The sequence below is a fragment of the Geotrypetes seraphini genome, chromosome 16 (assembly GCF_902459505.1).
Source record: "Geotrypetes seraphini chromosome 16, aGeoSer1.1, whole genome shotgun sequence".
NCBI lineage: Eukaryota > Metazoa > Chordata > Amphibia > Gymnophiona > Dermophiidae > Geotrypetes > Geotrypetes seraphini.
In genome coordinates this window covers 131510-159130 of record NC_047099.1, presented here as the reverse complement: position 1 = coordinate 159130, position 27621 = coordinate 131510, and the positions used below count along the sequence as shown (strand labels likewise).

General features: G+C 42.4%; 1 protein-coding gene and 1 non-coding gene across 2 annotated transcripts in view; both read left to right on the top strand.

The window, feature by feature from the left end:
• The window catches only part of NCAPD2 (non-SMC condensin I complex subunit D2), a gene marked incomplete at its 3' end in the record, with an annotated part of 162759 nt that overhangs the window by 5927 nt on the left and 129211 nt on the right, over positions 1-27621 (top strand). Inside the window, exons 2-6 of the mRNA XM_033924539.1 lie at positions 488-563; positions 1139-1197; positions 1778-1956; positions 2054-2193; positions 25285-25412. Of these exons, the coding sequence (XP_033780430.1) occupies positions 488-563; positions 1139-1197; positions 1778-1956; positions 2054-2193; positions 25285-25412 (582 nt within the window). The remainder of the gene's footprint in view (positions 1-487; positions 564-1138; positions 1198-1777; positions 1957-2053; positions 2194-25284; positions 25413-27621) is intronic.
• On the top strand, positions 1241-1538 carry LOC117350947. Its single transcript, XR_004537307.1, has one exon. It is a non-coding gene; the product is annotated as a small nucleolar RNA U85 (small nucleolar RNA).

Here is a 27621-nt window from a genome sequence, read left to right as displayed (position 1 = left end):
GTGCATCCGCATCTGGAGTACTGCATCCAATATTGGTCGCTGTACCTTAAGAAGGATATGGCGATACTCGAGAGGGTTCAGACGAGAGCAACACGTATGAGAAAGGGTATGGAAAACCTTTCATACACTGAGAGACTGGAGAAACTGGGGCTTTTTCCCTGGAGAAGAGGAGAATTAGGGGGGATATGATAGAGACTTACAAGATCATGAAGGGCATAGAGAAAGTAGAGAGGGACAGGTTCTTCAAACTTTCGAAAACTACAAGAACGAGAGGGCATTCTGAAAAATTAAGAGGGGACAGATTCAGAACCAATGCTAAGAAGTTTTTCTTCACCCAACGGGTGGTGGACACCTGGAATGCGCTTCCAGAGGGTGTGATAGGACAGAGTACGGTATTCAAGAAGGGTAGGCTGGGTGGGGCAGTATTATGTCTATTCCCCTGCAGCACCATGAGTTCACTGGCTTATTGTCTCTCTTTTCTCGACAGGGATACAGCCTTCTTTTAGGACCCATGGTCCCTTAGCCGTCTTGGAACACTTTGGTGTCATTTACAGCATTCTGTAGTAAGTATATGAGTTCATTCCTGGTCCCCAGAAGTCTTGCCATGACTCTGTCCTGGCTTATAAAATCAAATGAGCCATGTGATGACATAAAGGCGAATGTGATCCTAGCAATAGTGTTTGGAGTGTGACCCCCCCTCCCCAACCTTTCTTCTGGTCTGTCTTGATAAATGATGCATGGAGACTTGCAGATTTTATGTGAAGTCAGACCAAGAATAGTTCCTAAGGCACCTATGTTTCTCCTTGATTGCCTGTGGTGAGCATATGCAGGCAAATATTGTGGACTAGTGCCTACAAACTGATGGCCAAAGGTCAGGGTCACATTCACAGGACATGCCTTCAGGCAATGAACACAGACCTTTAGTAATCTGATGGCTGGAGGGTTATGTTGTTGCAATGCTAGAAGAGTGTACCATGCTACATGTGTATGTGCTTTCCATCCTCAGAGGTAGCTGGACCTGCTTCCATAATGCTAAGGGGTGTGGGAGGGTCCTGTGTGGACAGAAGGTGATGTATAACTTTAGTTGGGTAATGCTCATTGGTATAATGTTGACACCCCACTCCTCTTCCCTTACCAGTCACTTCCGTGCTGTGGACTCTGGACTGAAGGAAGATACTCTGGAGCTTCTGGTGAAAGGTGAGTTTTAACAGGTGTTCTCTTTATTGGATGAACCACTGCAGCCAAGTGATGACATAAAGGCCCATGTGATCCCACCAGCCAGGCTGTGCCCTATGACCCTGCATGGCCTTTTTCAGGTCTGTAATCTTGGTGAGTGATGCAGAGGTGTGCTCATTTGCTGTAAGGCCAGACCAACAGAAAATCTGGAAGCTCTCTGTCCTCTCTTAAGAACACAGAGGGTGGGACATTGAGACCTCCAGAACAAGACAGGATGATTGTGTCCGGCCTGGGGTCATCAGGGTCACTGCCAAGATCTGGCAGGTAGGGTGTGACCATTCATCTTTGGTAATCTGATGGCTGCTAGGTCAGGGTGGCTACTACAAAGCTTTGGTTGCTTGAATGTCATTTACCTATAATTTGCACTAGAATCAAGAAAAAAATGAGGCAACTTTGCTTGACTTAAGTAGGCCAAATACTCTATGCTGGATTCCGTATTTTCTTGTATTTAAAACTGAGATGTGGCAGTAACTCTTGCATGTACTCCCCATAGTTAAGAAGGATCACTGCATTGGATTCTTTTCCTGCTCTCGCCCTGCAGCTGTATCTCATCATTCACATGAGCTCCCAGCAATCCTGGAGGATTCTGACTTGTCTCCAGCTAATCGCCTTTTACACCTCAATGCACTGAAGATGAATTGTTACCTCCTGACTCAGCTGCTTGAAGCCTTTGAAGCTGAGATGTACAAGATGGGACTGAACATGGATCCATGTGGGAAGGTGAGGAACAGGAGAGCGAGATTCAGCTCCTGTGTATGACAGATTGTCTTGTCTGTGCTTGTAATCTTTCTTTCACTCGTGTCTTGTCTCCTTGCAGGGGAAGAAAGTGAAGGGCCAGGGCTCTGGCTTTGACTGGCAGGTGGAGCGAGAGCAGGTGCTGCAGGTCCTTAGTCACTTGCTGCAGCTAGATGTACACAGACTCTGGGGCCATTCTGTGGTGGAGGAAGAGTTTGTCAAGTTAGTATCTTAGTGAAGGGCAGCAGGGGATGTCTGCATTTATGAAACACTAAAAATTCACTCACCCACATTCCTGGAGCAAGGCCTCATAGCTGGCAGGCCTAGAAGCTAGGAAGACAAAAGGAAAAGTTGTGCCTTATCTGTTAATTTTTCTTTCCTTTAGTTCCAACACATTAGTCCAGAACTTGTAGGTTGTTTAACTTACCAGTGCATGGAGACATTGCATATTTTAAAACCCCCCAAATACAAATGCTAATTAACATTTTCTCTGCATACAGTGTGCTTTGTGTTTTTTAAAATTTTATTGTTGGTAGATCATTTTGACTTGGTCATTTTAAAAAGTAGCTCGCAAGCCAAAAGTGGGGGCACCCCTGTTGTACTGTCTTGAAGAAAGTTTTGGCCTCTGAAAGCTAATTGAAAAATAGATGATTCCAATAAAAAGGTATTTTCTTATTTCTCATTATTTGTTTTATTGATTGTTATGTAGCAGTTTTTTTTCAAATTTACATCTACTGTCTTTATATTTTGCACAGTATTAGAGGACGTGTCACTGTTTCTGTGGTGTTGCATTGTATGCAGAGTCTGGTTTCTTGGTTCAGTTTAACTTTTGTCTACATAGTTTTATTTTTAGTTTGTGATTATTCCATATTGGGCGAGGGTGTATCTGTCTGTGTGTATGAAAAGGACATGGCTTTCTGTTAGCATCGACTGTGCAGGATCTGGCTTGTTTAGTTTTACATTGCGTGTGTTGGTGTTCTAGTGCTCACTGCAGTGTTTAAGATGCTGCTTTTTCCTAGGTGCACCCTTGTTGTGTGACTCATGGATTATTACTAAAAATATCTTTTTATCTAGAGGAGGGGGTTGTTAAAAAATGATCAGCACTGGGTACGCCACTGGATTTAATGACCCTATTCTAACTTTACTGTTGATGTAGGTGTTGTCCCATCCCCCCCACCCCAAATACACACTATAAAGAATTAAATTAAAGTTGTATTAACATAGCATCATGGTTCTTTTTGTTGCATAGAGCTTTATGGACTCCAGTTCATTTATAGAAGTTGGATAGCTCTAGGTCTAATAGATGCTGGCATTGTAATTTAGAAGCTGGGACTTAGATCATTTAATTTTTTTCTGTCCCTATATAAATGCCTTTTGGAAGTTAATTTGGTCCCAAATTAATTAATTGTTAGAAAATCATGTTGCCCTTTCCTATGATACTATTTTATTTGGTACATCTATTAGATTTAAGAGTCCAATTTCTGCAAATAATAATAAACTTTTACTAATATTGACGGGGGTTGCCATTCAACATATTACTGGAAATTGGAAGGATTATACTAAGCTTAATTATACCTTTTGGTGGAATTCACTCTGTCATATTTATAAAATGGAGAGAGTGCTTGCTATACAGCAAGGAAATTATAATAATTTAAAAAAGATTTGGGGGCCATTGATTGCATATTCTAATGATCAGACACCTTAACCACCCCTTTTTTATTATATCTAATATAATAAAATGATAGGCCGCGCATGCGCACTAAAAAAAACGTGTTCCCTGATCCGTCGCGAAAATACGAGTGCGCATGCGCGCCCCTGGCGCGTCAGAGAGGACGGGGTATCGAAGCCGAGCGAGCTGCGGAAGTGGTGGTGGTAGCCGGCCTCAGGAATTAATTTGATATTAAGATGTTGGGGTGCGGAGGCCTGAGAGCGGCCGTGCGCGCACAGGGAGGAGATGGGGAGAGACGCGCTGGACTGGCAGGGGGTTGGAGAAGCGGAAGAGGGAGATACAAACTGAAGAAAAAGGAGGCGGGACTGGCGGCCTAACGCACGGCACGCATACACGGTGGGGACGGGAGCACCACCCCGATCGGATCCTCCAGGCCGATGATGCACACAGGGCTTAGACGGCTGACCGAAGCACTGGATCTGACGCTGCAAAAATGGCGGATCCTCCGCTACGCCAGTGGGACAGGACTGCAAGCGCCAGGAGAGAGGGGGGAGGCGGCGAGCGTCTACGCCGTGGGCCACAATCTCAGGGTTGCCATGGAAACAGAGGGGATCAATAAATAAACAAAGATTTTAAAAAACAAACAAACAGCAGTGGACAAGGACAGAGACACACAGACACTCACAGGACAGGGGGCTAAAGAGACAGATTGAAAAAATTACAAAGCACAGAGGACAAGGAGAGAGAGACACACAGACATGCACAGAAGGACAGGGGGCTAAAGTGACAGATTGAAAAAAAATAACAAAACACTAAGGACAGAGAGAGACACAGGAAACAAATGACAAACAACAGCCAAGGAAATAGATGGGAAAAAAAGGCACACATACAGTAGCCAATTAAAAAGACAGAGAGACAGTAAAAAAAACCCAACCATACAGTGGCCATGTCAACCGTGCCTCAGAGCGGCCTGCGAGGTTCGTTACAGCCGGTAGGCTGTTTTAAAGAAGAGGAGCCGCATGCTGGACAGGGGGAGCAGGTAAGGAATGCTGCTGGACAGGGGGAGCAGGGAAGAGGGTCAGGGGGAGAAAGTAAGGAGTGCTGCTGGCCAGGGGGAGCAGGGAAGAGGAACAGGGGAACAGGTAAGAAGTGCTGCTGGACAGGGGGAGCAGGGAAGAGGGACAGAGGGAGCAGGTAAGGACTGCTGCTGGACAGGGGGAGGTAAAAGGAAGGGAGAAGGCCTACTACTGGACAGGTGGAACAGGCAAGGGGTGATGGTTGACAGCCGAGGAAAGAGAGAGACAGAAAGCGGCCAAGGGGAAAGAGAGAAAGAAAGGAAGAAAGACACACACATACATCTATTCTAGCACCCGTTAATGTAACGGGCTTAAAGACTAGTATGGTTATAAGTACGGTGGGATTGGGATATATGATATTTGTTTTAACTGGTTTATTATTAATGGATGGGATGGGTGGGGAGGGATTCTTTTATGCTTTGATGATTATAAGTAAGAATGTCAAGTGATCTGTAAAATTAATTTTGATTGAATATTACACACTTGTTGTAAGATATGAAAACGAATAAAGATTTTTTTAAAAAAAAGTTGTATTAACATCAAGCAGCTTTTAAATGACATTATAAGTACCGTAAATAAAAATAAAATATTTTTAATATAATGCTAATTATTACCTGCACCTAAACTGTTTTGCCCTAGCTCTCACTTTGCACTACAGCAAAATAAAAAAGTAGCAGATAAAGATCAATCACGCAGGTCTCCTTCAAGGCTCAGTAACACCTTTCCATAAATTATGTGGACGAGGTCTAGAAGTGGGAATAGCATCTATTTCATATCCTCAGTGAGACCTCAGGAAGGAACCTAGTGATCAAAAAATTATTAGAGGTGCTATAGAGCCATTTCTTGTATGACTGGATGAGCTATATTTATCTTTTTTTTTTTTAGTTGTTTTAATTAATGCAGAAATAAATGGCTAGATTGAACCTAATGACTTCATTAATGCATTTCCCTTTTTTAAACCTCTATACCATTTGAAAGAGGGCAAATATCTAATTATTCCCTTCTAGAATTGGATACTTCTTAAATTTAGTAAAAATATTTTGCCACAAGTGTCAAACCTTAAAAAAGGAAGTCATATTGAGCATTGGAAAATAATAATAATTAACTAATAAAAATAGTACACATTTAGGGCTCCTTTTACTAAGCTGTGATAGCGGTTTTAGCACATGCAGAATTGCCGCACATGCTAGACGCTAACGCCAGCATTGATCTAGCATTAGTTTTCTGTGCACGCTAAAAACGCTAGCGCACTTTAGTAAAAGAGGGGGTTAATTTTCTCCATCACCAAACTTATCTATCCCACCTGGCTGGAAAAAATTTCTGGGGAGAGCACTGTTCTTCTTAATCTTCTTCACCACCATGAGTCTCATCCCTTCGTAATTCCCTTTTCGGAAGTTCAGTGCCATGGCTGTCATTCTGGACCGATGTTTCGCCTCTGTGTCCAGATCGAAGCGGATCATGTTGTGCAGTTAAGGCAAATCTTACAGGAATGGAGCAGGGACAGGGATTGTGATAAAACTTGCGGGGACGGGGAAATTGACTTCCGACGGGGACAAGTTTGTCCCTGTGCCATTCTCTGGTAGCAATATTCCATGCTACCGATATAGGGCAAGCAGTGGCTTCCCCCATGTCTTTCTCAATAAGAGACAAAGGACTTTTCCTCCAGGAACTTGTTCAAACCTTTCTTAAAACCAGGTACGCTATCTGCTCTTACCACAAAATGCCTTCCCCTTCTCCCTAGGATGCTTAGTCTCCTCACTCGCTGTATGTGACAATAAAATGATCCACAAAGACAAATCACCCCACTGTAGAGTGTCCGATATAAGAAAGGAGGGTAAAGGGTCTCAGAAACCCACTTGATTCAATACATAAATGTATAATATCAAAGTTAAATGGGTTGGAGTCTTAATCATAGACCCTTTTTTTGCCACCTCCTCCTTAATGTTTTGCTTGAATCTTACTGTTACTAATTTCTTAATTAACCAACTTTTAATGAAACATCATAACAGGAGGGATGTGGTTTTGGAGTATTCCAATATGGTCGGGTAGTTGAGGAGCTCCGTAAAATCAGGCTATTTATAATAAGTATTAAAAAATCGTGAGTCGCATCAGTAAAGTTTTGTTTTCGGTAGCAGAATGGCTTCGGGCAAGCAGTGTAAAAGCGCTTCAGCGGGAACAGGAGCAGGAAGCGTCAAGAGGTCAAAGTTGGAGCTGACGTCTCCTGCATTAGTTCCGCTTCCAACGTAAGAAATAGAGAACAGAGATCTCTTGAAGGAATTGCAGCAGATTAAAGAGATAGTTTTAAATAACGCAAAAAACATACAAGAGGTCAAAGAAGAGGAAGAAAATTTGAATAAAAGAATGCAAATAGTAGATATAAAAATTGAGCATATAGATAAACGTGTGGAGAGAACTGAGGCAGAAATAATACAATATAAAAATGATCACAAGGAGATAGATATTAAAGAAAGAACTGGAGGATCTGTCTAATAGGGAAAGACGAAGTAATTTAAGGGTGCTTGGGTTACCAGAGGGGATAGAAAAAAATGATCCCATAGCCTTTGTCACTAATTTTCTACCAAAAATTCTGCCAATAAAAAGCAAATATCCATTGGAACTGGAAAGGGCACAGAGGGTCCCAATAAGGAGATCTAGTAATCAAAAAGGACCGCATCCCCTGATTTTTAAAATGCTCAGATACCAACAGGTTGAGGAGATTATTAAATTGGCTAAGGAGAACAGAAACCTCATGTGTCAAGATGCAAATATACACATAGTACAGGATTTTGCGAAGGAGACTGCTTATAAAAGAAAACAACTTACGCCCACAGTTAAGAGCGTTGGGAGCCAGATATGGTTTAATTTATCCAGCAATTATGAGGGTTACTCATGAAAATAAAACTTACAACTTTGAAGATTTTGCTAAGTTAAAAGAGTTCCTGGATAGGTGTGAAATGCCTATGGCCACATAGGAATGGAACTGGGTTTTATATCTTTTTCCTATTTCTTTAGTTTATTATAATACTTTGGTTTACTTTTGGCGGTTGGTGAAATATATTTTAAAACTCAAAGCAAAGGATATAACCTGGGTAACTCTGCAGTTAATTTTGAATTGGATCAACATTCTGACAGTCAGTGGAAGCAGCTGCATGGAAGTGGCTGTTTAGTGAGAGGTGTTAAAAGAGAGTTCTTCCTTATACCAGAACTGAGCATAATAGATGGGAATATGTGAACTTTTTCATTTCCCTAAATGGTTGGAGAGAAGATTTTAAAGAAGGCTAAGCTTGGGTTTGAGAATGATACAAGTCATATGGAGCAGGAACAGATTTAACAATGCTCTGGATGCTATTCAGTAATTGGCAATGGTAAATCTGCATTTTCCACAGCAAGGTTGTGCTTTGAGATTCTTCAGCACTTTTAGACTCATTCCTCCAAGTGCATTAAAATTTCCTATATGTACTGTTTTTATTCCTGCAGTACTTCTCCTGTCAGAATTTTAAAAGCTACATTACAAGGTACAGGGGAGAAGAAGACAGTAAAGATGTTTGTATGCATCTTAGTCTGCAATGGTTTAATTAAAGTGAAAGGTCACTTGGACACACAAAGTCAGAGGCGTGAAGAAAGTACAAGAGGTTTATTACAGCATACCGGACTCTAGTGCAGTTAACAGCCTGCCTACTAGAGTGTTAGAATCAGGAAATGCATGGACTTTTATGCCCTTTTCACTAAGCATACGCAAACTTAATATATGCAAAAACTACAATTTTCATTTGTTACTTCTATAACTTTTCTACAATTATTATTGGTCCTAAGCCAGCACTTATGATAGGTTCAGGGGTACAACTTATAGTCCTATAGGAAACTAGCTCATTTCTCTGCTTATCTAAATCTTATAGGTCTAAATGTTACATGTACAGAAGGGCAGGGTACATCATGGCTCAAACTCTTATCTATTTAGCTTACAATGTGGTAAGGTAGGGACATACATTTTAGGCAGATGAGGTCAGTAGATTGTACACTGTTTTCAGCTATGTAGGCCAGAGCAATATTTTAAACAACAGTTAACCATTTCATGACCCTACATTCCCCCCTTTCAGGCTGGCGTACCTAAGGAGCCAAGCCTGACAAAATAAAGTTAGGGGTCAGGAAAGTCGGGGTCCCCAGTGGGTAAGGGACGATACTGGGAGAGGGCAAGGGCCAATGCAGCAATGGAACGGTTGACAGCAGAGTCCATAGTTCAGTGGAGCAGCTTTATGGCTATGGGGACCACACAGGGCAGGCAGCAAAGGAGCAGAGAAGACAGGGTGGCAACCAGCAAGATGGTCTTCAGTGCTGAACCAGAGGGCAACCAGGAGCCGAAGGTACCAGAGATCCAGTCTGCAGTAAGGTCACGCCAGGTCTGGTCAGGCACATGAGCCAGTTTGGTGATACGATCCACATCGTCCTCAATCACTTTACTCAAGTTCAAGGCAGCAGTTGGAGAGGTTGAATTTGCCACAGACACCACCTTCTGTCTAGAGCTAGGCAGTTCTGATAGATAGCAGTGTGCATTTTAGCATTCGCTCTGCCAATGGTACTCAAAGCTCGGGTGGTCTCATTAGTTATCAGTTCGAGTACAGCTTGTAGAATGCAGTTCGCTGAAGACAGTGGGAAGTAACAATGGAGGTTTGCAAGGCCCATCGTGAAGGTCATGGACCTGACGTAAAAGTGAAGGTCTGTGAAGTCAGGTTTAACATGGTCAGCTGCTTTGCCTCCCATAGCTACTGTTCTCCCATACCAGTCCCTCCTCATACAAAACAATTGCTAACATTAAGAATCTGACCTATAGTTTTAGCAAACTGTATAAATAGATTTCTAGTGATTACAGGATATCAGTATCTACTTTCATAATTTCATAAAACTGGGGAAACACCACAGAGTGATGGACAGGAGCACATGAGCGGGATACAATACGGACATATACATCAGCACCTGGGTCTAGTCCTTTACCATCAATATACAATGCCATGCGGTCTCTGGCCTTCTGGACTTGGACATTGGCATTCCAGTTATATGGGTCAGTGATAGTGAAAACCATGGGATTACAGTAGCCTGTAGTACACAAGGGGCCGGAGCTAGGACCTATAGTAAGGGAGGCAGAGGGGGTATTAGGGGGATATTTGTGTGGGTTATTGTAGGTAGCCCACGAGACACTTTCTCATAAAGGACAGGCTCCACCATTAGTGAAGGTTTCCTCATTGGGGCAGTTCTTAAAGGCATCAGGTTATACAAACATATATACTTAGCACATTTGGTATAATAACGCTATCAATCTAGGGAGCCACACAAAACTGTATTAGGGCAAAACCATGACCCTGGGCAACAACAAATAGCACACATGTATCACAATACAAAGACACCGGGCGAGTGGGGTCTACAATAAGAGTCTAGTTGATAAGTGGACCCTCAACATTATCAATGCAGATTTCCGCCCACTTTTAAACCTCATCACCAGTAGGTTGGAAACAGAAAATACCCTCTGATGTTTGACACTTTCTGTACTTAACTCCTTCTTGCAAACAAACATCAGGCAAAAGGGGCTGCACTTGTTAAGTACAATAGGAAAGAAATACAGAAGAAAGAAGCATAAGTAAGGGCAACACAAATATATATATATATATATATATATATATATATACTAACATAAGAAGCTCATTTTTCTTTCAGGCACAACTTTGAAAACTAAACAGTTATACTCAAGACACTTGCTAAAGGCAGTGGTGGTCAATTAAACTCAAACACTTATAAAGAATTATATTCAGAACACCTGCTAAGTACAGTGGTAAATATTCAGAACTTTTGAGGTCTTAGAAAGCTTCAGCTGAAGATCCGTTTTGTAGTGGAACCAAGTTTCATGTCCGGACACCTTGACAACTGGAAGAGAAGAAATTAGGACAATAAAAGGACCTATCCACCTAGGTTTCAGGGGGTCTGACTTCCAAGTTTTAGCCATATTGTATTTCCAGGGATATACCCATGGACTTGTGTAGCTATCGATAGTGGGGCCCTTTCCAGGACCCATTTGTGGAGCTCTTGAAAGGCCTTAGCTAATTGGACTTGACTCTGGAGGATATCTGATCCCAGAGTGGCAAAGGAACCAGGGTCTGGATTCATAATGGGTGGTGGCCGGCCGAACATGAGCTCAAATGGGGACAATTTAGTGGGTTTAGATGGGGTGCATCTAATCTGAAAAAGAACATTAGGCAGCAGGACAGGCCAGGACAGATTAGTTTCTTCAATTTGTTTCATGACAAAGGTCTTAAGAGTTCTGTTCATTCTTTCGACCTGACCAGAGCTCTCAGGATGGTAAGCAGCATATAATTTCTATTCAATTTGGAGAGCCTGAGCAGTTTGTTGGACAACATCGGCAATGAAAGCAGGGCCGTTGTCGCTGCCTATAGAAACAGGGAGATCAAAGCGTGGAATTATGTCATTTAGGAAGTGTTTGGTTACTTCCCTGGCGAGTTCAGTGCGAGTAGGGAAGGCTTCAACCCATCTAGTCAGGGTGTCTGTGAAGACTAAGAGGTGACTGAAGGAACGGGAAATGGGCATCTGGGTGAAGTCTACAGACAGAACCTGCATCGGATATGTTCCAATGGGTTGGTGTCCAAGAGGTGGCAGTCATCTGATTGGGGATTTTATTCTAGAACCGACAACACACTGTTGGACCATAATCTTTTGACAATCGTGAGGGCCAGGTGTTGAGGAATGAGTGTGAGGGTACCCGCTGTGCTCGTGTGTGAAGTATCAGTGTATCCACCCCCTTTCAGGACAAACTGGCCCAAAATAGTGCATGCCCTGGGGTGTAAGGGTGTCCAGAAAGGAATGATTGTATACAGAGGAGTCGAAGGAGGGAGCAGAGACTGGCAGCTCGGGCTGTGCGGTCGGCAAGGGCATTGCCACGAGAGACAAGGTCCGTCACGTGTCTGTAAGCATGGCAGTGCATAACAGAAACACGTGAGGGTAGTTGTACGGCCTCAAGAAGGTCAAGAACGAGGGGAGCATGATGGATCAGGCGGCCGGAGGCTGTAATGAAACCTCAATATTTCCAGATGGCCCTATGGGAATGCAAGGTAAGGAAAGCATATTTGGAGTCAGTGTAGATGTTGCAAGACTGAGAGGCAGAGTGGCGCAGGGCAGAAGTGAGGGCATACAGCTCAGCTGCTTGGGCAGAAGGGCCAGAGGGCAGGGGCCTGAGTCAGAAGTTTTGGAGGCATCATACAGAGGGCGGGCAATAGTAAAGAAATCAGGGATCCAAATGGGACAGTATCCTGCAATACTGAGAAAGGTGCGCTGAGCCTTGTAGTTATCAGGGACAGGGAGATTACAGACAGCCTGGACACGGATCTATTCACAGGGCAAAGGTAGGGGAGGGACACTAGGGTGGGCAGACTAGATGGGCCGTGGCCCTTATCTGCCGTCTATTTCTATGTTTCTATGTGTAGGAAGGGACCTGGTACCCTGGGAGATTTGAAAGCCAAGGTAGGTGACACGAGGAAGGCATACTTGGAATCAGTGGAAATATGGCCACAGGAAAATTTAAAAGGTAGACCCACTATCTGTATCAGGTTCCTACCCCAAAGAGCTGACTTGTAAAATTAAGCTAAAATTCAGCTTCAGTCCCTTCACTATCATCTGACTGGCAAAAATATTTACTTCCATACAAAAGCATTCCTAAAAATTACATTCTTATACCTAATCTTACATGATTTATAAACAGAAATACAAAACAAAGATTGGAATATACAGTAAAACTTTGGATTGCAAATAACTTGGTTTGCAAGTGTTCTATAAGACAAGCAATGATTAAATTTTAACTTGCTATACCAGCAACGTCTTGCAATACAAGTATGTATATTTTTGTACACGAGTGCCCTGGACTACAAGCATGCTTCTGGAAAAAATTATGCTCCCAAACCAAGGTTTTACTGTACTCACAAGTTTAAACATTGTTCATTTTTTTTTTTTTACAATCAACATGGGTCTCAGTAGAGACTTACTCCCCCTTCCTACAGAATTTCACAAAGGAGAGAGAGTTGCTTAAAGATCAAAGAGATTAAATTACAGATGTAGTCTTTTCAGAATTAGTTCCTTAGGTTTAAAAGAGAGGCAGTCCTTAAATTTGGACAAATCACTTCTTTTTAGCATGGAATATAAGTACCAGAAATCATAATTTTTGTTTATATTCATTTCTGAATATACATAAACATTTTATAACATAGCCAAAAACTTTAAATCTAACCCTACTTATCTGTTTCAGGAGAAACTGCATTTGAAGTGCTAAACACTTCATGGCCCTTATCAGCACAAAAGGAGGAGGAGGGGTACTCCCCCCTCTTGCTTTGAACAACTGACAGTTTTAAAGTACACTGATACATTTGGACAGACAGAACTCATAAGGAACCCGGAATACTGCAGGACTTGGGAATCAGATGAAGGGAAGAAATTGGCAAGGTCTGAACCAAGGGCGGTGCTAAATAGAGTGGGGCTATGTTTAAAGCCCTGGGGTAGACGGGTCCAGGTTACTTGGGAGGTTTGTCCAGTGGAAGGGTTTTCCCTTTGGAATGCAAAAATTGGCTGACTGGAAGGGGCTAACCGACAATAGAATATAGAAAAAGTACTTAGCTTAAACAGTGCTTGTACTTTTTCTATTACCAAAGTGGTATCTTTTTGATTCACAAGCACTGTTTAAGCTAAGTACTTTTTCTATTACCAAAGTGTTTAGTGATAGCTAAACCAGATTTGCTTGAAATTTTTGTCAGCTCATTCTCAATCGAATGAAACTAGATGAAAGAGAGTAGATATATTGAAAAAAAGACATTAGCAAAAGTGATAAAAACATTTATTTACATGATATTAATAAGAATATCTATTTTTAGTATATTTATTATTCAGTAATTATAGATAGAATATACGCATAAAAATAGGAAGAAGGCCAATGATTGGAGTCAGGGAGCAGCACAACCACGCCGAACATCCCAGTCTGTGAATACGACTGTGTGTGGGCTCCGTTACTGAGGCCTCTTCCTACACACACATTTTCTAGTATATAAGTGATATACACTTTTTCATATATATATGGGAATATTGTGAGTATTAATATTTTGTGATAACCTTTCCCATTAGGGGACTGTATTTTAGTGTAGTGAGGATCCAATATATACCTTAACGTAAAATATAGGCTTGATGATACCTATAAAAATTAGGAAAATTTACCCCACCCTCCTCAATTGGCCTTTGAAGAGATACTAAAGCAATTCTATGCATTTTTCCTTGCCAAAGAAATTTCATAAGGATACCGTTAAGTTTTTTATAAAAGGACCCATGAAAAAAGATTGGTATCATACCCATTTGATAACAAACCACAGATAATATCATCATTTTAATAGTTTGAACTCTCCCCCACCAAGAAATATTTAATGGATTCCATTGCTCACATAACTCTATAACTCTTTAATAAAAGTTTTTCATTCTCTTTAACTGTATCGTCTAAATTATTTTTAATCATAATACCTAAGTACTTTAAGCCATCTTCTTTCCATACAAATGGAAAAGAATCAAATAATCCTTTAGAACAATACATATTTAAAGGAAGAATTTCAGGCTTACTCCAATTTATTTTGTAACCTGAAAATTTTCCAAATGTATCAATCAATTCTAGCAAACATGGAATAGTAGTTTCTGGATTTCTCAAATAGAGCAGATATCATCTGCATATGCTGAAACTTTATATTCCCAATCAGAATGAGGAATACCCTGTATCCCCTTTGCTTGATGAATGGCTAATAACAAGGGTTCTAATACAACATCAAACAACAAAGGAGATAAAGGACAGCCTTGTCTAACTTCCCTCTGCAAATTACATTTCTCTGACAAATTATTATTAATATTCAATCTTGCAGAAGGGGAGCTATATAATGATTTAACCATTTGTATAAATCCAGGACCTATACCAAACCAATCAAATGCTTGATACATAAAATTCCATTCAACTCTATCAAAAGTTTTCTCTGCATCCAAAGATACAGAAAAAGCCGGATCATTCATATTTTTGGTTAAATTTAGCATATGGAACGCTAATCTAGAGTTATTAGATGAATGTCTTTTACAACAAATCCTGTTTGGTGCATATGAATAATATTACATTACATTAGGGATTTCTATTCCGCCATTACCTTGCGGTTCAAGGCGGATTACAAAAGGTTAATTTAGAAATACAGAGTTACATTGATTGTAGATTTTATAAACATAAACGGGTTGTTGAGGGTGAGGTGGTTTGTAAGAGAATTAATAGTTGGTCATAGTGGAGGTTCTTTTGTTGTTGTTAGAGCAGTAATGGGTAGATCAGATGTCGGTTTTAGAGTTACTAAGAGGTCGTGATGTTATTGCTGTTTCAGGAATTTCTTGAAAAGTGTGGTTTTTATTTCTTTTCTGAACGTCCTATAGTCTGGAGTGGTCATCAGAAGGTTGGAGATCTGGTTATCCAGCCTTGCGGCTTGGGTGGCTAGGAGGCCGTCGTGTAGTTTTTTTCTTTTTACTTCTTTGATTGGGGGGGGTATGAATGGGGAGTGTGTTTTTCTGTGTCTGGTAGTGGGTGCTTGGATGAGGCGATTGTTCAGGTATGATGGGCTGTCTCCGTGTAGGGTTTTAAATAGTATGCAGTAGAATTTGAATTGGATTCTTTCTTGGATTGGAAGCCAATGTGAGTTGATGAAGGCTTCAGTGATGTGGTCGTGTTTTCTCAATGAGTAGATGAGTCTCAAAGCTGTATTTTGGATTGTTTGGAGTTGTTTAATCGTGGTTACAGGGCAGGGAAGGAAGAGGATGTTGCAGTAGTCCAATATACCTAGTATTAGTGATTGTACTATAAGTTGGAATTGTGTTCTTTCAAAGAATTTTCGGACTTGTCTCAGATTTCTCATGACAGCGAATGATTTCTGAATTGTTTTGTTTATCTGCGGTTGCATAGTGCAGCATCTGTCTATGGTCATGCCAAGTAGTTTAATGGTGGTTTGGATTGGGTATTTGATTGCGTTTATTTCTAAATTGGTTGTGGTTTGGACCTTGTCATTTTCGAGAAGGATGAATTTGGTTTTGTCTTGGTTGAGTTTAAGTTTGTGTTTTTCCATCCAGGTTGTGACTGTTTCAAGTGTTTGGTGAAGTTTGTCTGTCATGGTCGGTTTAGAGTGGTCAAATGGGATGAGGATGGTGATGTCATCAGCATAACTATAGGTGGTTATGCCCAAATTGTCCAGATGCGTTCCTAGGGAAGCGGTGTAGAGATTGAAGAGGGTAGGGGATAGTGGAGATCCTTGTGGTACGCCGCAGGGGTTTGACCAGGATTCTGACTTTTCTTTGTTTGATTTTACACTGTAAGTTCTGAGTTTTAGGAATCCTTCAAACCATGAGTATACTTTATCTGAGATGCCTATTGCGTCTAAGATCTGTAGAAGGATGTTGTGATCCACTAAGTCGAATGCTGCAGTAAGGTCCAGTTGTATGAGAAGCATTTTTTTCCCTGTACTAAGGTGTTGTCTGACGGTATCCATAAGGGAGCCTAGTAGTGTCTCTGTACTGAAGTTTGTTCTGAAGCCAGATTGCGTGGGGTGGAGTAGGTTGTGGTCATCTATGTAATTGGAGAGGAGTTTGGCTACTAGGCCTTCTATAATTTTGACATATAGCGGAATTGAGGCTATAGGTCTAAAGTTGGATGGGTGGTTTTGTGGTGCTTTTGGGTCTTTTTGGATTGGGGTGATGATGATTTCGCTGAGGTCAGCAGGGAATGTGCCTTCTGTGAGCGTGAATTGAATCCATTGTAGAATTATGGTGCGGAATTTTACACTAGAGGTGGTAAGGAGATATGAGGGGCAATGGTTGAGGTCACAGGAGGCATGGCTGTATTTTTTGTAGAATTTGTTGAATTCTGACCATTGTATGTTGGGGAATTGAGTCCAAATTCTGTCTGCTGCGGTTGCCTCTTTTCCTGTAGAGTGGATTGTGATTGCGTTTTGATGGGATGGGTTGAGGATGAGAGTGGCTCTGGTGTTGGTAATTTTGTTCTTGAAGTGTTCTGCTAAGAGGGTGGGTGATGGTGGAGGGGTGTTCGTGGTGGTAGTATATGGTTTGGTGTCTGTTAATTCTTTCAGGATTTGGAATATTTTTTTGGAGTCTTGGGTTTCCGTGCCTATGAGATTAGTGTAGTGGTTTTTCCTCTTTTCCCTTAGTAGATTTTTGTATTGTTTGTTGATTTTTTTCCAGTCGGTTTTTGTTTGATCTTGGTTCTTTTTCCTCCATTTTCTTTCTAATCTTCTACATTGTCTTTTGAGTTGGAGTAGTTCATTATCGAACCATTGGTCTGATTTCCTGCTGGTTCTGGTTTTGGTTTGTAGGGGGGCCAGATCATCAAGGATGTTAGTGGATATCTTTTTCCAGTGGGAGATGAAGTTTTTTGGGTCGCAGTTTTGGATGGTTTCATCTACATTTGACCAAAAAATGGTTGGATCGATATGTTTGCGTGTGGTATATGTGGTTTTTTTTGATTGAGGTGTGTGTTCGGTCTTAGACCAACTGATGTTGAAGTTGTATGTGTAGTGGTCTGACCATATGGATGGGGACCATGTTCCGTTAGTAGTTTGGATTGCTGGATTAGATGGTTGGAGAGACATGAATGCAGCAATGTCTAGTTGATGACCTTTTTCATGGGTGGTTTGTGGGTTTAGGATCTGGAAGGATAAGGCTTTGAGGAAGGATAGGCAGTTATTTGCTGGTGTGGAAGTTGTGTCTTCTAGGTGTAGGTTTAGGTCTCCTAGGATGAGGTTATATTCTGCTGTTAATGAGTTTTGGTAGATGAAGTTTTCAAATTCAGGTCTCACTGTGGTCCAGTTTCCTGGTGTTATGTAGCAGAGTAAGCAGTTTAGTGAGTTTTGTAGTGTTGGGTTTGTGAGTTGACACGCTAGGAAATCCATTTGCGGAGTGGATGTTTTTTCAAGTACGTTTAGAGTTAGGGAGTTCTTGATTATTATTGCTAGTCCTCCTCCTCTTTTTTTTTCTCTGCAGGTTACTGTTATTTTGTATCCTGGCGGACATACTTCTTTTATTCTAGGGTCTGTGTCTGAGGTTAACCAGGTTTCAGTGAGGAATAGGCAGTCAAGTTTTTCTGTTTTTATCCAATTTTTTATGTTTTCTGTTTTGGGTCCTAGTGCTCTGATGTTAACATAGGCACATGTAAGGGAGGTTGTGTCGGTCTGGGGAATGTAAGTTGTTTCCGGGTATATGAGTGTTGAGGGAGTTGGATGTGATTTTGTTTTCGGGAGTGTTGATCTTCTTCTCCAGGTAACAGTAATGGATTGTTGAGTGCTGGTGTGGTGGTTCGAGTTTCTTGATGTGATTATTCTTCTGTTGGGAAGTTGGAAGTTGGTTGTACTGGAGGATGCGGTTGTGGTGGGTAAGTTGTTTGCTGCTGCTTTCCAACTAGAAATGAGGAGGATTATCAAAAGGGTGGCTAGTGTGTGTGTATGCAGGGAGAGCTTCATTTTTGATGTCTGGTTCGGAGTGTTTGAATTAGTGGAGGTGTCGCTGTGGTTACGGGGGGCGGAGCAGGGCTCCCACGCGGCCCGAGGTCGCCTGTGTTGCTGAAGCAGTGGGGCTGCTTTTGAATTAGAAGAGGTGTCGCTGTGGTTTCGGGGGGCGGAGCAGGGCTCCCACGCGGCCCGGGTCGTCTGTGTGTCAGAGCAGCTCCTGGTGGCAGAGGAGCTGCTTTTGAGTTAGAAGAGGTGTCGCTGTGGTTTCGGGGGGCCCGAGGTCGGCTGTGTTGCTGAAGCAGCTCCCGGTGGCAGAGGAGCTGCTTTTAAGTTAGAAGAGGTGTCGCTGTGTTTTCGGGGGCGGAGCAGGGCTCCCACGCGGCCCGAGGTCGGCTGTGTTGCTGAAGCAGCTCCCGGTGGCAGAGGAGCTGCTTTTAAGTTAGAAGAGGTGTCGCTGTGGTTTCGGGGGGCGGAGCAAGGGCTCCCACGCGGCCCGAGGTCGGCTGTGTTGCTGAAGCAGCTCCCGGTGGCAGAGGAGCTGCTTTTAAGTTAGAAGAGGTGTCGCTGTGTTTTCGGGGGCGGAGCAGGGCTCCCACGCGGCCCGAGGTCGGCTGTGTTGCTGAAGCAGCTCCCGGTGGCAGAGGAGCTGCTTTTAAGTTAGAAGAGGTGTCGCTGTGTTTTCGGGGGCGGAGCAGGGCTCCCACGCGGCCCGAGGTCGGCTGTGTTGCTGAAGCAGCTCCCGGTGGCAGAGGAGCTGCTTTTAAGTTAGAAGAGGTGTCGCTGTGGTTTCGGGGGGCGGAGCAAGGGCTCCCACGCGGCCCGAGGTCGGCTGTGTTGCTGAAGCAGCTCCCGGTGGCAGAGGAGCTGCTTTTAAGTTAGAAGAGGTGTCGCTGTGTTTTCGGGGGCGGAGCAGGGCTCCCACGCGGCCCGAGGTCGGCTGTGTTGCTGAAGCAGCTCCCGGTGGCAGAGGAGCTGCTTTTAAGTTAGAAGAGGTGTCGCTGTGTTTTCGGGGGCGGAGCAGGGCTCCCACGCGGCCCGAGGTCGGCTGTGTTGCTGAAGCAGCTCCCGGTGGCAGAGGAGCTGCTTTTAAGTTAGAAGAGGTGTCGCTGTGTTTTCGGGGGCGGAGCAGGGCTCCCACGCGGCCCGAGGTCGGCTGTGTTGCTGAAGCTGCTCCCGGTGGCAGAGGAGCTGCTTTTAAGTTAGAAGAGGTGTCGCTGTGGTTTCGGGGGGCGGAGCAAGGGCTCCCACGCGGCCCGAGGTCGGCTGTGTTGCTGAAGCAGCTCCCGGTGGCAGAGGAGCTGCTTTTAAGTTAGAAGAGGTGTCGCTGTGGTTTCGGGGGGCGGAGCAAGGGCTCCCACGCGGCCCGAGGTCGGCTGTGTTGCTGAAGCAGCTCCCGGTGGCAGAGGAGCTGCTTTTAAGTTAGAAGAGGTGTCGCTGTGTTTTCGGGGGCGGAGCAGGGCTCCCACGCGGCCCGAGGTCGGCTGTGTTGCTGAATATAAGGGAGAGTCTTGGCTAAGCGCAAAGCCAATAGTTTGAAACCAAAGTAGGATCTCTATTTGGCTTAGGCAAAACAATAGTTAATGATTCAGCCATAGTACCTGTAATACAACCCTTAGTAAGTTGTGACTGATATAAATTTAACAAATGAGGTAAAAGAAGAATTTGGAATGCTTTATAAAATTCTACGGTAAAACCATTACTGGAGCGGATCCAACTCTAAGAGATTTCAACGCTGTTTCTAATTCTTTTAGAGATATCGGCATTTCTAAACTTCTTTTTATATGAACCGGAACCTTAGGTCCAATAATTAAATTTAAAAATTCTAATCCATCCTTTTCCCTGTCCACATAAGGCTCGGAGGAATACAGATCTTTATAAAAAGTTAGAAATTGATTTAATATTTTCCCAATCTGATTTTGTATAACTCCTTTATCATCCTTAATTGTCATAATGTTATTCCTTCTTTTTTTAGCTTTAATATAGCTTGCCAATAGTCTTCCCGCCTTATTAGAATTTCCATAATACAATGTTTGTTTGGAGAAAATATATTTCCTAATTAATTTTGAAGATAGTTCATTATATTTACTTTTTATTTTTAAAAGATCCTGCAACGTATTATGTTTCCATTTGTTAATCAATTTAGATTCCAAAATTTTCATTTCTTTTTCAAATTCTGAAAATTGCTTTTTAAATTGTTTTCTAATATAAGCAGAATATGAAATGATAGAGCCGCTCATGATAGCCTTAAAGGCATCCCATAAATTTTCCATAGAACTATCCTCTGATAAAATAAACAGAAAAAATTCACTAATTTGTGATTTACAATCCTCGATAAAATTTTGTATCTGCAAGCATTGTATTATCAAATCTCCAAACAGGTCTATTATATTCCTGTTGATCTATTTGAAGTTCAATCCATATAACCGCATGATCAGATAAAATGATTGAATCTATGGAAGCTTTAAGCACTTGTTGAACTAATTGAGTTGAAATAAAAATATAATCTATTCTGGAAAAAGACTTATGAACCTGTGAACAAAAAGAATAGTCCACTGTTTACTCTCCTCCATTGAGAAAAATGACCATTTAACTCTACCCTCTGTTTTCTATCCGATAACCAATTCCTAATCCACAACTGAACTTTGCTACCTATCCTATGTCACTTTAATTTTCTCAGGAGCATCGCATGAGGAACTTTATCAAATGCTTTCTGAAAATCTAGATACACTATATCGACTGGCTCACCTTTATCCACATGTTTATTCACATCTTCAAAGAAATAAAGCAAATTTGTGAAGCAAGATCTCCCTCGGCTGAACCCAAGCTGACTCCGTCTCATTAAATCATGTTTGTCTACGTGTTCCACAATTTTATTTTTTATAATTGTTTCTACCATTTTACTTGGCACTGAAGTGAGGCTTACTGGTCTGTAATTTCCCAGATCTCCCCTGGAGTCCTTTTTAAAATCGGCGTAACATCGTCCACCCTCTAATCTTCAGGTACTACAGACTATTTTATCAACAGGTTACAGATCACTAACAGCAGGTCAGCTATTTCATGTTTGAGTTCTTTTAGTACCCTGGGATGTATACCATCCGGTCCTGGCGATTTTTATCCCAGGACAAGCAGGCAGCATATTTTCTACATGTGGGTGACGTCACCGACGGAGCCCCCTAGTGGACATTTTCGCAAGCAGACTTGCTTGAAGACCTTCAAGCTTGCGATTGGCCCGCGCATGCGCGTGTGCCCCTCCCGCCCAGTCTAGGGCATGCGTCTCCTCAGCGTGTCCTCAGTTCTCTGTTTTCTGCGAAGCCAGAAGCACTGCTCCCTTACTTCACGCAATCTCGTTGTCCCTCTTGCACCGTGGCTTGTTTGGTTAGTTTCCTATCCTACCATTTTTCCCCCCACTAGATTTTTGTTTTCTTCTTTCTAGAGAAACTGCAATTTGTAACTTTTACCCACCTTTGTTCCTTCCTTATGTACTTCAGTTTGTCTATATTGTCTGTTAATGGTTTCTTCCCCCCTTTCTTATGGTTGTATATAATATATTTTTAATTGTTACTCGCTTAGTATGTAATAAGCGATTTATCAAATTTAATAAAACTTGAAACTTGAAACTTTCAGTTGAGTCGCTGTGCACCCGTCTTTGTTTACCTTTCTTTTTCGGGTTTTTTTTCAGTTTGTATATTTTTGACCAGGTTACCCGGTCTTACTCTGGACGCCTGGCCTCGCGGGCCGTATTTTTTCTTATGTCCCAGCCTCGTTCCGGATTTAAAAACTGTACTAAGTGCAACTGGGTTATCTCCATCACCGACCCTCATCGTTGGTGTGTGGAGTGCCTGGGTGCAGAGCACCGCGCTGAGTCGTGTTCCTGTTGTGCGACTTTGCAACCATGGGCTCTTCGTTGGAGGGTGGCCAAGATTCTCCAACTCTTTGGCCCTATGGACCTGCGGGACAGGCCTAACTGTCCTTTTAAGGACGACCTAATAGTTTCAAGTTTATTAAAAATTTGATATACCATCTTATCATTTATTTCAAGGTGGTTATACATTTTAAAATAGGGTAAAAACAGATAATACAATTTAACATAACCTTAACAAAATAAACATTCACGATTAGACAAATGGGTACGAGTAGAAAAAAGGGGAGAATTACAATGATTAAAGAAAAGTAAGATATAAAGGTATAAACAAAAGGGTTGGGATCCAAGATGGCCGCACACTAGTAGTGCTGAGGAACGCTCCTCAGAATTTGTTCGATATAAGGAATTTTCGGTGAGTGGGGTTATTACTCACAGGAATGCTGAAGAGACGAGGACGGAGTGCCGCTGCTGCCTCTCGGCACACCGGAGGAACCTCGGCCGGTACCATAGATGAACTGCTGAGGAGGATGCAAAGTGCCCCACCGGCGTCAATTGTAAGCCCGCTGGAGACGCTGAGAGAAGGCGGGACCGCAGCGATTCTTCTTGGGCTGGACACCACCCTCAGCCCTGACGCTAGAGCACCGCCCTCACAGCCTCGGACCACAAGCTCTCCACAGAGTGGGGAAACCCCATGGATTGGATTGTCCCCTCCTCTGGAGGCAAGTTTATCAGCAGAGAGCCTGGGAGATGGGGAATTTTGGCAGGAAAGCCCCATTAAGGAGACCAAGGCAATATCAACGCTGTGAAGGACATGCCCAGAAGGGAAAATGCCAAGCAGTTTTAACTGACGGTGAGCATTTTTTTCACTAACCAAGGAGAAATCCCTATAATTAAACCCACTGAAGTGACCCTGGAATCATTATGGGATCTTGTGGCTAACCTTGGTAAAGCCATAAGTCCCCACTTTCAATATATAGAAGGGAAACTAATTGAACAAACAAAAGAGATAAAAGAACTTCAAAATGATATGCTTTCGTCTAAAGTAACTAGTGGAAAAATGGAACAGGACTTGATATCTTTCAAAAATATTCAAGAGACATTAATTAAAGACAATACAAATCTTAGGAGAAAAATTGAGTCTTTGGAAAACAACGCTCGTGGTAACAACCTAAGATTGATTAATTTCCCAAGGGTCGCTATGGTGTCCCCTAGAGAAATGGTTAAACGATATTTAAGGGAAATACTGGGAGTTACGGAGGAATGTCTACCTCCATTCTCTCAGGTTTACTATTTGCCTACAAAAAATCAAGTTCAGTATCACGTGATTAACAACTCAGAGGTATTAGATGTTTCAACTTTACTTGAGACATCAGATAAAGAAATGGCAACTCCAGCGACATTAATTTTAACGGTGGCTCTTCAGCCAGATAAGGCATGGATTTTGAGACTATTCTTTAAAAACAGACAAAAAGAATTTCATGGACTTAAAATCCAGATGTTTCCCGATCTCTCACGTGAGACGCAGAAGCGCCGACGCAAATTTCTTCTTTTGAAACCAGGTGTTCTAGCTTTAGGGGCTACATTTTATTTAAGGCACCCTTGCAAGTGTATAGTGAATCACCGTGAGATTAAGTATGTCTTCTATGAACCTTTTCAGCTAACTAATTTCTTGGCATTATGTCGTCTGAAGGAAGAACATTAGCTCTTTAGATTAATATAGGCATTAGCCCTCAGCTCTACAGTTTTATATCATTGACTATTTTCTTAATTTTCTCGCATTTTGTTAATCTTGGATCCTATTGTAGGACTTGAGTAAAGTTAACATATATTTTTTCTTTTCCGTTGTCTTAATGTCAACCTGATGGAATTTGTTCATATGTTAAACTTCTTTCTTTACAAGTTAATATGCTTGATATAAGTTTGAAAATGATAAATAAATAAATAAAAACAAAAAAAACAAAAAAAAAAACACAAAAGGGTGGGGTTAAAAACAAGTAAGTCCAATACAAGCAGACTCATAAAAGATAAAAATTTTTAAAATCCTTAAAGGATATTTACACTAGAAGGATTCTTACTACCTGCTCCCCTCCCTATTGTTTTTTTCCCCTTACATGTTTTCTTTTTCTTTACATATTGTAGTTCCAGCCCTTCTTTCCCTTTTGTCTTTATTTGAAAAATTTTTTTTGACTTTTAAAGTTAGTATTTTCTCTAGTGCTGTTGTGTGTTTTTAAACTGTATTTTAGTTAATAGATGGGTTTAACATTTTTGTACACCACTTAGAAGATTTGATTAGACGGTATAAGAAATTTTAAATAAACTTGAAACTTGAGGCCGCACCTTCAAAAAGATATAAAAAGGATGGAGTCGGTCCAGAGGAAAGCTACTAAAATGGTGTGTGGTCTTTGTGATAAGGTGTATGGGGAGGAAAGGTGGGAGAGGGGAGATATGATAGAGATGTTTAAATACCTACATAATGTAAATGTGCATGAGTTGAGTCTTTCATTTGAAAGGAAACTCTGCAATGAGAGGGCATAGAATGAAGTTAAGAGGTGATAGGCTACGGAGTAATCGGAGGAAATACTTTTTTACAGAAAGGGTGGTAGATGTGTGGAAACAGAGACTGTCTGAATTCAAGAGGGCCTGGGATAGGCACATGGGATCTCTCCGAGAAAGAGGTAATGGTTACTGCGGATGGGCAGACTAGATGGGCCATTTGGCCTTTATCTGCCATCATATTTCTATGGATATTTGCAGAACCACAGCCTAGACCTCTATTTTGCCAAGCTGTACTGGCTAGACTTTGGTAATGGGAATGAGGTAACTTTTGGTCCACTGTTTTGGCACCAAAATCCTCGTTTTTCCACCTGTGTTAACGATTGCTTTGTTACATCCAATGTATTCTGTACTGGTCTGGTTGGACTCAGGGAAATAAAATTAACAGGTATAGACCAAATTTTCCCATGAAAGCCTGCTTAAAGTTTGTGCCTCTTCTTTTCTGGCGTAAAGGCTTAAGTACTTTTACCATGAATTCAAAGGGCAGTTTTCAAGTGTTTGTGACTCTGTTTCTTTCGCCCTCCATCTCTGATGATCACACTTGTTTGTCTGCCTTCATTTTATTTAATTTCTCTCCCTGTTTGTCTTCTGCAGTATGGTGTCTAGCTCCTGCTATAAGATCCTAGAGAACCAGACTATCGCCCAAGTGAAGAACAGACCCGTGCGTGATGCTGTTGCACACCTGCTAGGAGTGCTGGTGAAACGCTATAGTCACATGTTGAGTGAGTGACCTATGGGTGTTTGTGGAAGGGGGGGGGAATTTAGGTCAGGAAAAAGGAATAATGTATGTTTCTAAAACTATATAAAAATATTCCATATTGAATTCAGCTTCTTAAAATCAGTAGCATAATTTCAGGATTATCCTAGAATAGTAAATATTTTGGAAAGATGGTATGTTTTGTCAGGGACAGTGGGTCAATGTTTGACTTCGAAGCTCAATTCAGCCAAGGCCTTATCTCTGTAATGTTATTCCCTTATGTTTTACTCCTTTGTCGTTCTCTTTCCTATATTGATTGTAGTTCCTCCCATTATTTTCCTCTTGTCTTACTGTACCTTGTCCGAAGTATGTCTCTGTCTCCCTAATAAATTGTTTGTCTTCCCATTGTATTGTACATCGCTCTGAAATTCTGAAAAGCGATTTTATCAAATTTTTAAATAAACTTGGAAACTTAGGCATAATGTTCCCTAGGTTTTCTGGGGACCTTTTAACCACCTTGTAGAGAGAGCTTTAACTGTTGGATGCATGGCTTTTCACACATTAATACTGTTCAAAACAGTCTGGGAGACTTGAACTGCGGGGCCAAAAGAATTACCAGAATGGGTTTCCTCTCCCAATATGACTGGGCAAGGGAGTCCGTTCTATGAATTCAAATCAACAGCCATGAAAAAAAGCCGTGTAATCGAATTCATGTTTGTTAATGCCATTCATGTCTGGGGAGAGCCATACACGTTAACAAATTTTCTGCTTTCCAAAGGATTATACCTAATCTGACATCTAATATAATAAAATGGTAAGCCGCGCATGCGCAGTTCCTAAGTGTGCGCCGCTTTTCCGTGAGCTGTAGCGACATATAGGAAGTGCGCATGCGCGGCTTACGATTCTTTGAAAGACGCGGCGGTGGCTACTCTCACCATCCCCACCTGCGTCGGACTTCCGACGCAGGTGGGGATCATGAGAGGAGCCACCGCCGCGTCTTTCAACTAAAAAAAAAAAAAGTCAAGACCGAAGTTTTTTTCAATTTCAGAGACGCTGCAGTGGCTCTCTCTCTCTCCGGTCGTCGGCGTCGTCTTCGTTCCTCTCCCCGGCACACCCGAACCCCTGTTCAGCCTCCCATCCCACCCTACCTTCGGCTCCCTTAGTTCCTTGCCGCCGCTCCTCTTCTCTTCCCGCCCCGTGGTCCCAACAAACGTCCTTACTCCAGCAGGGGCCGACACGGGCAGAGCAAATCAGGGCAGTAGCAGGCCGCCAAGCAGCATGTTTAGAGTGCTGCGGCTCCTGCTGGAGTAAGGACGTTTGTTGGGACCGCGGGAAGGGGGCGGCAAGGGACTAAGTTGGCCGGTAGTGCTGTTTTTCCGTGATGGAGGAACACGTGAAAAGAAAACAAAATAAAGAAAACGTTGGCCCCCGCCAAAGAAGTGGAAGGTGGAGGAGGGGCGCGAGGAGCCGGAGAGCTGTATGTAAGTGTGTGTGTGCGCGTGTGTATAGCCGAGGAGGAAGTGCAGCAGGAGCAAGGAGGTGGGGAGAGTGGATTTCCCCTACTTGGATGTCAGGCATCAAGAGGATTGGAGTAAAAGCTTTGGTCCTGTGATCCTCACTCTTTTCCTGGGGCTACTGCTGGACAGGGGGGGGAGCAGGACATAAAGGAGAAGAGCTACTGCTGCACAGGGGGAGGAGGGAATGGGAGGGGTGCTGCTGGACAGGGGGAGATAAAAGGAGAAGGGCTACTGCTATATGGGGGGAGCAGGGAAAAGGGGGGGGAGGTGTTGCTGGACAGGGAGGAGGTAAAAATAAGGGAGAAGGGCTGCTAGCACCCGTTAATGTAACGGACTAAACAACTAGTCATTGTAATAATTACCATACTTTAAAATACAAAGGATACATCACGTCACTTTACCTTGAAATCCTAAATTTGCCAATGCTAAGCCCAATTTTTAAACCCAGCAGGTGGCAGTGTTTCACTTTTCCTATCCTTATAACTTCTGTATAAACTATCCTAATTCTTTTAGGACCAGACTTCCTTTTTAAGGCCTCTCTGTAAAGGCTTGCATTCTGTTTTTCTGCTACCCTACAATGGGAATTTCTTGTACAATCCCTCAGGAGGCTGAACTCTCAGATAGTGCATCTATTCTAGCCTTGGATGCAGAACTTAAAAAATAAAACCAACCCCCCTCTGCGATGTCACCTGTGCCACACTCCCCTTGAAGTTCAGT